Source organism: Phaseolus vulgaris, chromosome 10, assembly GCF_051622355.1.
Source record: "Phaseolus vulgaris cultivar YP4 chromosome 10, ASM5162235v1, whole genome shotgun sequence".
In the NCBI taxonomy this organism is placed as follows: Eukaryota; Viridiplantae; Streptophyta; class Magnoliopsida; order Fabales; family Fabaceae; genus Phaseolus; species Phaseolus vulgaris.
The window spans coordinates 4,001,468-4,013,749 of NC_143507.1; the positions used below are offsets into that span (position 1 = coordinate 4,001,468).

Here is a 12,282-nt window from a genome sequence, read left to right on the forward strand (position 1 = left end):
ATTCTTACCAAGCAGGGATTGTTGAAAGGTACGAAGGCTTGCAAACTTGAATTTTGTGAGCATTGTGTTCTGGGAAAACAACAAAGAGTGAAGTTTGGCAATGCAATTCACAATACCAAGGGTATTCTGGATTATGTGCATTCAGATGTGTGGGGACCTGCCAAGACTACGTCAATCGGAGGTAGGCATTATTTTATCACTTTTGTGGATGATTTTTCCAGGAGAGTTTGGGTGTTTACTATGAAGAACAAAAATGATGTGCTTGAAATTTTCCTTAAGTGGAAAGCTCAAGTTGAAAACCAGACAGGAAGGAAGATTAAGGTTCTCCGAACAGACAATGGAGAAGAATACAAGAGTGATCCGTTCCTGAAGGTATGCCAAGATTGTGGCATAGTTCGACACTTCACTGTTAGAAAAATGATAAGTGTCTAATTTCAGTAATATTTCATATTAAAATATAGACACTTATGAGGATTTATTGCTAATTTACATAAAAAATAATCCCTAATTTATGAATTTATACCTTTTTACATTTTTTATGATCTTTATTTGAATAAGAGTATTTTATTCCCAAATTTGGTGTTAATTGCAGATTTCTAAGGAAGATTGGAGATTTGGATTAAAGATGAATGATTTGAGCTAAAAAGATAAAGATAGAAGGTCCCAGAATGGAAAAAGATACAAATGAAGATTGGGCCTTTTTTATGTTTTATCATTTAGCCCGTTAGCCTAACCCTAGAAAACTAGGATAAATAGAGGGCTAGAGGCTCAACCTTAGGGTGCAGATTGAGAGGAAAACACCATAGAGTGAATTGTAACCCAATTGGGAGAATGGAAGGTAATAGAAGTATGCGTGGCTAATTCTACCATTTGGGATTGGGAGTAATCTACTCAAACTCTTATGTATTGAGGTGATATCTTATATATTAATATTCAGTTTTTGATTGATTATTGGTATTGTTGTTTTACTTTTAATTTTCCGTGACAAATTGAGAATCTTAAATCTGATCGGGAGGTATTTTTAGGGTTCGGACCTAAACAACAATACTTAACATATTTGAGTGCTAGGAATAGACTTGAAATGTTAATTGCTATTAACGTCTGAGCTTCGTTCTAAGTTGTTCTTATAATTATGCGAGGGATCGATAGTTAGGGAACATTCTTAAGGATTTTATATGCGAGGAATCGATATAAATGATTTTTATACGGGCATCAATTTCAATTAAAGAACTTAATATTGACATGCTAATCAAAATACATGAGAGGGAGAGAGATGAAACTTAATCCCTATTTTTCCAATTGAAACAATTAATTCTTTGTCTGTTTTCTTATTGATCATCGCCAACACAACCACTTTCAATATACTTTTAATTGTTTTGTTCTATATTTAGCGATTATTGTACTTGATAATTCACTGTTCCTTGTGGGATCGATATCCGTCCTTAGGGACAATTATTACTTCTGACAAACGCGGTGCACTTGCCGTAAAAAGTCATCAAAAAACACCACAACAGAGTGGGGTGTCGGAGCGTATGAACAAGACACTTGTGGAGAAAGTTCGTTGTATGTTGTCTAATGCTGAGTTAGGTAGAGAGTTTTGGGCTGAGGCTGTGGCATACGCTCAACATCTCGTCAATCGTTTGCCATCATCTGCAATAGATGGCAAAACCCCTTTAGAGGTATGGTCTGGAAAACCTGCAACTGATTATGATTCTTTGCATGTTTTTGGTTCTATTGCATATTATCATGTGATTGAATCAAAGTTGGATCCACAGACAAAGAAGGCTCTTTTCATGGGCTTTAGTCCTGGAGTGAAGGGATACCGTTTATGGTGTCTAGAGACAAAGAAGACGATTATCAGCAGGGATGATACCTTTGATGAATCTTCCATGTTAAAGAAGGTAAATCCAGAAGGAGCTGATAGTACTCCACAACAGGTGGAGTGTGCCCGGAAGCTGGTGGAGTTTGAGCCGACAGTGGTGATCCCAACACGAAATACCACAAGCGACTCTCCTATGGCAGAAGAAGAGTCAGATGAGGAAGAGGTTCCTACCCAAGAATCTCAACAACAATCGGCGCCAATTGCAGTTAGAAGACAGAGACGAGATATTTAGAAGCCTGCTCGTTTCATGGATATGGTTGCCTATGCACTTCCAGTTGTTGATGACATTCCATCCACTTACCCAGAAGCCATTCTGAGTTCAGAGAGTGGTAATTGGGTATGTGCGATGGAAGAGGAGATGCAGTCTTTGAAGAAGAACAAGACGTGGAAGTTGGCACAATTACCAAAAGGTAAGAAGGCAATTGGGTGCAAATGGGTATTTGCAAAGAAAGAAGGATTTCCTAATAAAGAAGATGTTCGCTACTAGGCAAGGTTGGTTGCTAAAGGCTTTGCTCAGAGGGAGGGAATTGATTATAATGAGGTATTTTCTCCAGTTGTTAAACATTCCTCCATTCGAATTTTGTTGGCCTTGGTAGCACAGCTGAATTTGGAGTTAGCTCAACTCGATGTAAAGACCACGTTCCTACACGGTGATTTGAAGGAGGAAATCTATATGACTCAACCAAAAGGATACAAGGTTGTTGGTCAAGAAGATTGGGTTTGTAAACTTAGCAAATCGTTGTACGGACTGAAACAATCTCCAAGACAGTGGTACAAACGATTTGATAAGTTCATGAAGGATCATATTTGAGAAGCAAATATGATCACTGTGTGTATTTGCGCAGACTTGAAGATGGTTCCTACATTTACTTACTCTTATATGTTGATGATATGCTGATTGTAGCAAAGAGCCAAGTTGAGATTGACAAGTTAAAGGCTCAGTTCAGTAAAGAGTTCGAGATGAAGGATTTGGGGGAAGCCAAGAAGATTCTCGGCATGGAGATAAACAGGGACAGAGAGAGGGGAAAACTTTGGCTGTCACAGAAGCAGTATCTGCAGAAGGTACTACAACGTTTTGGTATACATGAAGATACAAAACCTGTAAGTACCCCACTTGCTCCTCATTTGAAATTGAGTAGCCGTTTATCTCCAACGACTAATGAAGAACGAGAATACATGGCGAAAGTCCCATATGAAAATGCAGTTGGAAACTTGATGTATGCAATGGTGTGTACAAGACCAGATATTTCACAGGCTGTGAGTGTTGTTAGCAGGTACATGCATAATCCGGGCAAGGGTCATTGGCAAGCTGTGAGATGGATTCTACGGTACCTCCAAAATATCTTAGATGTTGGATTGACATTTGAGCAAGATGAATCACTTGGTCAATGCATAGTTGGATATTGTGATTCTGATTATGCAGGTGATTTGGATAAGCGACGGTCTACAACTGGCTATTTGTTCACTTTAGCAAAAGCGCCAGTTAGTTGGAAGTCTACCTTGCAGTCTACGGTGGCTTTGTCTACGACAGAGGCAGAGTATATGGCGATTACAGAGGCTGTGAAGGAAGCAATTTGGCTTCATGGGTTGCTTAAAGACTTGGGAGTTGGTCAGAAACAACTTGAGTTATATTCTGACAGTCAGAGTGCTATTCATTTAGCAAAGAATCAAGTCTTTCATGCACGGACGAAGCACATTGATGTTCGCTATCACTTTGTGCGTGAGATTCTCGAAGAAGAGGAGATTGTTCTCTAGAAGATTCACACTACGGAGAATCCTGCAGATATGCTCACCAAGGTGGTTACAAGGACCAAGTTTGAACACTGTTTAGACTTGGTTAATATCTTGCACATTTGAAGTTGGCACCCGGAGGCGCAAATTTGAAGCACTGCAAAGTTTGTTTTTGTTATGTTTTGAGAAGATTTGTTTTAGGCGGGACTTGATTTTAAGTCAAGGTGGAGATTTGTTGATTTTGGCTTAATCCCAAGTCCCACATCGGTGGGTTCATTGTTTGGAAAGGAGGTTTGAGGGTTATAAATTAAACGCTTCTCCTTCACTGTTATATATCCCAATTTGTAATATTTTCTCCCATAATAATAAAAGTGAGTTGTTTTTTATGTGCTCGGAGATTAGGCTAAATTGGCCGAACTCCGTTAACAATTTTCTGGTGTGTTTTTTCCTCTTTATCTCTTTTATTATTTCGCTTTATTTATTCAATATTATTTGTCGGGTAGCTCTGTTAGGGTTCTGTTTTATTTGAAAAATTACCCGTTTTTCCCAACAGACACTCGACTATACTCTAAGATGAACATACAAAGCATGCATAAACGATGTATCCAGAACTTGTAACTAACTTCAACTTCTCCTTCCAAGCATAGTGTTGGTCGTCTAATGCATGTTGACTTGGAACTATTGATTGTATGCATAATTTTTGCTCCGAGTTCCGATTTCTAGCTTCATTACTTCAATATCTTTATTTGAACTTTCAAATTAGTAAAGCACGTGTACGATTCAAACAAAATAAAATCTGTAAAATATTATTTTTATGACGTTTTTGTAAAAACTCTACTATTTTGGAGAAAATACAAATCTGATATAAAAGCAGAAAATAAAAACAAAAGAAAACTCAAGGAACTGTCATTTGTCTAGCAAAATATTGAAAAACTGAGAGTTACAAAACATCTAATGATAAAACTATTCAAGCAGACATTTAAACATTATTCAGTGATCAAAGATGATTTTAACATTAATGATTGCAGATTCACAATCAAAGAAAGACTTTGGAACTCAGACATTCAGGACATGCCAAATTATTCAGATCTTCATTGAAACTATTTTTTTTTTTTAATTTTTCAATAAATTAACTTCATTGATTCATATATTAATGCAAATAAACAACAAGAAAATTTAGAATGTAACTATTATGTCATGCATTATATAATCTATGTCAATATTCTTGACTCTTAGGGTAGGTATTAAAACACTTTAAATATTCTAAAGTATAATGAAATAACAATGTGAAAATGTGATTATGCATATGAGGGATGCACTTGCTTGCTTGCTATTTCCACAATTGCGTGAACGACCCTCAGACACTGATATCTCATGACTAAGTCAATAATTGGAAATTTCACAAATTCAATCATGGAAGTAAAGAAAATAAAATTGAACGATTATTTTTGTTTTCCAACGAGTGGACAATAGTACAAGTTAAAGAAAATAAGAAATTCCTATTCAATCTTTTATATTCAAAGTATAATCCATATTTCTTTTTCATATTTTTTTAATGTGTGTATTTTATATTTTTATTTTCTAATATTTCTAAAATATGAAAAATAATTATGTTAACATTAGTGTTCTGAAATTGGCATAAAAGTTACAGTTGAGTCAAATTACAAAAATAAAGGATGGAATTAAAAAAATTATAAAATAAAAATGATCACTAAAATATATTTAACCAAAGGCGCGTGAGTGAAGTCACCAAAGTTTTAGTTTTTGAAATAAAATTATCAAGAATCACGACATCTGATTTTTTTTTAATTCCCTTTTACAATATATCTTTTTAATAATATATTTAAATTTCTTTTTCAACAACTTAATAAAAAATTAAAAATAGTCCTGTTTACTACGAATTTTTATTTTGATAATATAGTTTACATATTCAAAGTATTTTTTTTAATCATATTAAAAAATAATTTATTTTTTCCAACAGTAATTAATAAATAAATTTATGGAAGAACGTTAAACCTTTCTTAAGATCTTAATTAAAGCAGGGATATAATTTTAAACTTATTTTCAATAATATAACTAATTAATTAAAGTATTAATATAAAATTATATGGCTTTTAAAATTGGTATCAATATTATAAATTGGTTTAGGGTTTAGGTAAGAAGTGGTTTTTACTTCCAAAGTGAAACTTAAGTGCGTGATAGACTCGGGAGACTATGAATAGCACAACTTTTGTAGTCTATAAAAGAGAAAAAGAATGTTTCAAATGAGAAATATCTCACATCACACACTTCTCATAATACACTATGAGAGGACACATACTTCTGTGTTTTTTTCTTATGCCATTTTTCACAATAAACCATAGTGCGGTTTTTCCAGCCAATGGCTATGTGCTTGGCAACGAGTGTTCCATGTTGCATGGTTTGAAAAATAACCTCAGATTCAACCCTGCAATATCCAAAAAACTTACTCTTTGGAATCAAGGTGAAGATTGTTGTCAATGGCATGGGGTGACATGCAAAGAAGGTGGTGTTATAGCCCTTGATCTCAGTGAAGAGTCTATCTCAGGAGGACTTCTTAATTCAAGCCTTCTTTTTGGTCTTCAACATCTTCAAAGCTTGAATTTGGCTTTCAATAACTTCAGTTCTGTGATTCCTTCTGAGCTATACAAATTGAATAATTTGAGGTATTTGAACTTTTCAAATGCTGGCTTTGAGGGGCAGATTCCGCATGAGATTTTTCATCTCAGAAGGTTAGTTACTCTTGACTTGTCTTCTTCATTTTCCTCACCTCACAGCCTGAAATTGGCGAAGCCAAACACAGCAATGTTTTTGCAAAACCTTACAGAAATCACAGAATTATATCTAGATGGTATAGCAATATCTGGCAAAGGACAAGAATGGTTTCATGCTCTATCTTCATTGCACAACTTACGTGTTCTGAGCATGTCATCATGCAATCTCTCTGGACCTATTGATGCTTCCCTAGCTAAGCTTCTCTCACTCACTGTTCTGAGATTAAGCTACAACAACATCTCTAGCACAGTGCCAGATTCCTTCACAAATTTTTCCAATCTAGTTGTACTACAACTCAGAAGTTGTGGCTTGAATGGTTATTTTCCCAATGATATCTTCCAAATACCATCATTGGAGGTCGTTGACATCTCAGACAATCAAGATCTTATGGGTTCTTTGCCAAACTTCAAACCAAGTGGTTCTCTTCGTCACATGAATCTTGGCCAGACAAGTTTCACAGGAATGCTTCCGGGTGCAATTTCTAACTTGAAAAATTTATCTACAATTGATCTATCTTATTGCCAATTTAATGGAACACTTCCTAGTTCAATGTCAGAACTCACCCAACTAGTTTATCTGGACTTGTCTTCCAATAACTTTTCAGGTCCACTCCCTTCTTTTAATATGTCCAAGAATATCACATATTTATCCCTCTTTCATAATAGTTTAACAGGGGTGTTACCATCTAGTCATTTTGAGGGCCTTCAAAATCTTGTCAGCATTGATCTAGGGTTTAACTTTTTCAAAGGGAGTCTTCCCTCATCTCTACTTAAACTTCCATCTCTGCGAGAACTTAAACTTCCCTTTAATAAACTCACCGGTGTCTTGGGTGAATCAGTGATGACCGCACCTACACTGGAGATGCTTGATTTGGGTAATAATAATTTGGAAGGACCTATTCCTTTGTCTATTTTTAACCTTAGAACACTTCGTGTCATTCAACTGAATTCAAACAAGTTTAATGGCACAGTAGAATTGGACATGATTCGAAGGTTGAGTAATCTAACTAGATTAAGCCTCTCGCATAACAATTTGTCAGTTGATATATTCTCTAGATATGATCATGATCCATCATCCTTTCCTGTTCTAAGAAATTTAATGTTGGCATCTTGCAAGTTGAGAGGAATCCCTAGTTTTCTGAAAACTCAGTCATCTTTGCTATATCTTGACCTTGCTGACAACCAGATTGCAGGAACAATACCTTTCTGGATCTGGCAACTTGAATATGTTGTTCACTTGAACCTTTCCAAAAATTTCCTAACAAAATTGGAAGGAAATGTCAGGAACTTCAGTTCAAACCTTTTGATTGTTGATCTTAGTTCCAACCAACTAGAAGGGCCATTGCCTTTCCTTCCACCGTTTGTAAATTATTTGGACTACTCAAACAATAGTTTTAACTCGGTCATTCCAGCGGACATTGGAAATCGTATCCCTTTCATAATAGTGTTGTCTCTTTCAAACAACAATTTTGAGGGAAAAATCCCTGAATCCCTTCTCAATGCTTCAGGTCTTCGTCTGCTGGATCTTTCTCGCAATAACTTTGTTGGAACGATTCCCAAGTGTTTTGTCAAGTTGAGTAGCACTCTTCGGGTGTTGAACTTAGGTGGAAACAAACTTGAAGGATATATTCCTGATACTTTGCCAACCTCATGTACTCTAAAGTTTTTGGACCTAAATGACAATCTCTTGGAGGGTACCATCCCAACATCCTTGGTTTATTGCCAGCGACTACAAGTCCTGAACCTTCGAAGAAATTCTTTAACCGACAAATTTCCTTGTTTCTTAAGTAATATTTCCACTTTACGAATCATGGATTTACGGTTAAACAAACTTCACGGGTCAATTGGATGCCCAAAAAGTAGTGGTGATTGGGAAATGCTCCATATTGTTGATGTAGCCTCCAATAATTTCAATGGTACAATACCAGGAACCCTATTGAAGAGTTGGAAAGCAATGATGCGAGACAATGTTAATGTCGGACCAGAATTTGGCCACTTATTCACTGATATCATTGATCACTATGATCCCAAGAATTATAAGGATTTAGTGTCACACTTAGACAAAAGAATTGTAGCAATGTTGGCTAAACTTGTTACAAACGTATCTCGATCTTTCCTTGACCAGGGATCCTTAGATTTTAATGAAATTGACGGTTCTCGATATCAAAATTCGATTATTATAACAAATAAAGGTCAACAAATAAAATTGGACAAAATCCAGAGAGCCTTCACTTACATGGATATGTCAAGCAACAAGTTTGAGGGTCCAATACCAGGTGAGTTAATGCAGTTCAAGGCAATGATTGCTCTTAACTTGTCAAATAATGCCCTCTCAGGTCATATCCCATCATCGATTGAAAATTTGAAGAATCTTGAATCCCTAGATTTGTCACACAATTCTTTGAATGGAGAAATCCCTGGAGAGCTTGCTAGTCTAACTTTTCTTGCATATCTGAATCTCTCAAATAATCACTTGGTGGGTGAAATTCCAAAGGGTACCCAGATTCAATCATTTGATGGAGATTCCTTTGAAGGAAATGAAAAGTTATGTGGACCTCCACTGACCCGTAATTGCAGCAATAATGGAATGCCCACACCTGAAACACCTAAATCTCATACTCAGAGTTCAATTGATTGGAATTTATTAAGCGCAGAGTTGGGATTTGTTTTTGGCTTTGGAGTTTTCATTCTGCCTCTTCTTTTCTGGAAGAGATGGAGGTTGTGGTATTCCAAACAGGTGGAAGAGATGCTTCACAAGATCATTCCCATGCTAGATTTTGCGTATGAACACCAACGTGGGAAGACATATAGAACTCTAAGGAGGTACTGAAATCTAAGGTAAAATACTTCTATTCACTTAGTTTCTACACTAAGGAACTTTATATATTCTACATAAAATTTCAATGTTATATTTCTGAATCAATTTTTCTTTGGTTATGAGCAGTGTCAAAATAAGGATGTTGTCCATTATCCATGTTGGTGAGAATGATGAAGTAGTAAGTAATTTTTATGAATTTAGTGGTTGTTTCATAGTTCCTTCCATTTAATTTACTTTCAGATGTAAAATGGAGAGATTCCTCCTATGTTTACAATCCAAAATTATTGAAATCTGGATATGTCAAGTAATCAAGAAATTTTGTAAAGTTGGTTGTAAACTACTATCTTTGATTATACAGTTATCAAAAAGTAATACTTCGGTGTTAAATTAAATTTTTTAATTAAATATCGTACACAATACAATCTAATATAGCACAATATAATATAATATTAAATCACTAAATAAATGACAACAACGATAATTATAAAGAATCTTTTATGAGTCACATTTATATCTCCAACAAATCAGCTAAATACTGATTAATTGAAATATGATACAGATATTCTTCAGATATACGAACATACCTATATACTAGTATATTTCCCTATAAATCCGGGATCACGATACACATCACTGAACAACTGATATTCAACCCATCACAATGAGTACCCATGACCAACACTATAAATCAACCATTTGCAGAGGTGTAAGGTACGCTTTAACGAGTTTACAAATATATACTCTTTACACAGAGTACTACCTTGATCTCAGAGTACTTTTTTTAGGTCTACCCTGACCGAGCACCAACAATTGAGGAAAGAGACTGGAAGGAAAGAGCGAGGGGATCACCGACACATCAACAATTGTAGAATCAGTTCCAGGTACTATATAGCCTCCTTTTGCCTATACATGTACAATTGGCGCCCACCATGGGACCAAGATAACAGTCAATTCCAGTTTAGCAACAATGGTGTCAACAAGGAACGCAACCAACCACAATCGGGTCACTGAAGAACAAATCACAATAATTCAAACACACCAGGCGCAAGTAGAGGAGATTCCTCAAAAAGGCATCGAAGATCAACGAAGGAATAAAAAGGAGGTGCGCCTTCTCAAAAAGCAGAATAAAGAGTTAAAGCAACAACTCGATGGAACTGAACAAGAGGAAAAATCTTGGTTAGGTAATTGTTAGAATGAGAGGCCTTAAACAAGAGGGGGGTGAATCGTTTAATGAAAGATTTTCAAAAATTTTGGACAAGAATGAATATTAGTGCAGTTAAGTGAAAAGAGCATACTTATTTTTTCGATGAGTGGACGGTGGTGTTCAATGGCGTGAAGGAGGAGACGAAGAGTTCGTAAGAGGCTAGGGTAGAAGGAAGTGGACTGGGAAAGTGAGGAGTGAGTGAACAAAGGGGGTGTTTTGAAAAGTGAAGAAGTTGAAGCAGTAGTATCCACCGTTTATACAAAGCCACATGGACGCTCCAGATTTAGTATAGTGAGGTGTCATATCAAGAAATGCTTCGGCAACCGCGCCTCACCTACCCTATGCGAAAAACGTCATGTCAGCTGCCAATACTGAAAGATCTCTTTGCCTAACCTAGCTCGGCTCGAGCCTGGGAGGCTTGTGTACAGGCCAGATGTACTCGGGACCTCGGTCCAAGTGTTTAGGTATGGCCAGGTCGATTGTGCGAGTTGTGCTCAGCTCAGTCTAGGCCAAGTATGGGCCTACATGTGTGTTGAGAGGTGAGCCTAGATTTTCTAGTAAGTGTACATGGAAAAGATAATTAAAAATAACAAAAGAAATAATTGAATTGGTTGATGTATACAAGAATAACTAAATTGGTTAAAGTATATTATTAAATGCAAGTAAAAGTAGTTAAGAATGTTTGTACCTGAAAATAACAGGTACACGGCAAACAGATTATTGTTATTGTTGACTGATATTATTGATGTTGAGATTATATTCTCATTTATGAAAATTGTTGAAGGAATGTCTATAAAAGGGGTTTGAGACCCTAGGTAAAGGTACGCTTTCTGAATACTCTAGACTTAAACAAATTTTATAGTTTGAATGCTCTCACTGACTCGATTGTCAAAGTGTAATCAACAGGTAGAGCCCTCTTTGTCCTAGTGGACCAGTGTTTCAGAGCACCAAGTGAAGGCCAGTCAAAGCGAAACTCAACTCGGGGATCGACCAAAGTATGCCGGCAAGAACAAGCGCATATAAAAATTTTCAATATCACATGCTTGGAAGTCCATTCTTCCCACCAATTCAAAAAATGTATCCAAATATGTGTATGGATCCTCATGGTCCATTGTTGTAAATTGGTGGGTACTGGTGAGACTAAGGAAAGCGAGTTTCATCTCTAAGGCCCTACTGGTAGCAGGTATTGCAATACTAGAAAAATGCCTTGACACCTGATACACAACATAATCTCGAGGTGGTTCTTGCTCTTTTGTCATGTTGCTTTCCTCCTAAAAACTATTAGTGGGAAAAGAAGAAGTGTTTGAGGATTCCTCTCTAGTATCTCCTTGTCTTTCTTTTGTCTTTGTCTTTCTGTTTCTTTTGGCTGCCCTTTCAATCTCTACTTCGAATAATAATTGGTCTTTGAGAATTTGACCTCTCGATATCATATAAGACAACTAATTCAATGGTTAACACAAGGATTCACTAGTAAGAGAATAATGTTTAAAAAAATAAATTAAAATTGAAACAAATAAAAGAGAATAAATTCAAATAATCTGAAATCAAATAAATTCAAAGATCTGTACTAAATTAAAAACATAATAAATCTGAAATTAAATAGAAACAAATAAAAGCAAATAAACTCCAAATAAAAATTAAAACAATAAAAGAAAATCTGTAGATTTAAAGAAAATAAAATAAAACAATTATGTAAATAACGTAGATTAAAAACAGTAACAAATTTAAACACAATAATAAAAAATAAAAACAATTAAAATATTCACAATATTTAGGAAATTATACTAAAAAATAAAATTGTTTCCCGACAATTGCACAAAAAACTTGATGACTTTTTACAGCAAGTATCACGCGT

General features: G+C 35.6%; 1 protein-coding gene across 2 annotated transcripts; it reads left to right on the top strand.

Moving 5' to 3' along the window:
• Positions 1 to 5,888: 5,888 nt before the first annotated feature.
• Positions 5,889 to 11,691, top strand: LOC137818827 (uncharacterized). Of its 2 annotated transcripts, XR_016516164.1 has the most exons (4): positions 5,889 to 9,243; positions 9,350 to 9,401; positions 9,783 to 9,934; positions 10,009 to 11,691. XR_016516164.1 is itself a non-coding variant. In XM_090296192.1 (2 exons), the coding sequence occupies exon 1, from the start codon at positions 5,918 to 5,920 to the stop codon at positions 9,233 to 9,235; it is 3,318 nt and encodes a 1,105-aa protein (XP_090152318.1). In that variant the 5' UTR covers positions 5,889 to 5,917; the 3' UTR covers positions 9,236 to 9,243; positions 9,350 to 9,629. The 2 variants fall into 2 exon arrangements, 1 of the variants encoding a protein (XP_090152318.1); XM_090296192.1 differs by lacking the exons at positions 9,783 to 9,934; positions 10,009 to 11,691 and having other exon boundaries at positions 9,350 to 9,629.
• Positions 11,692 to 12,282: the final 591 nt, after the last annotated feature.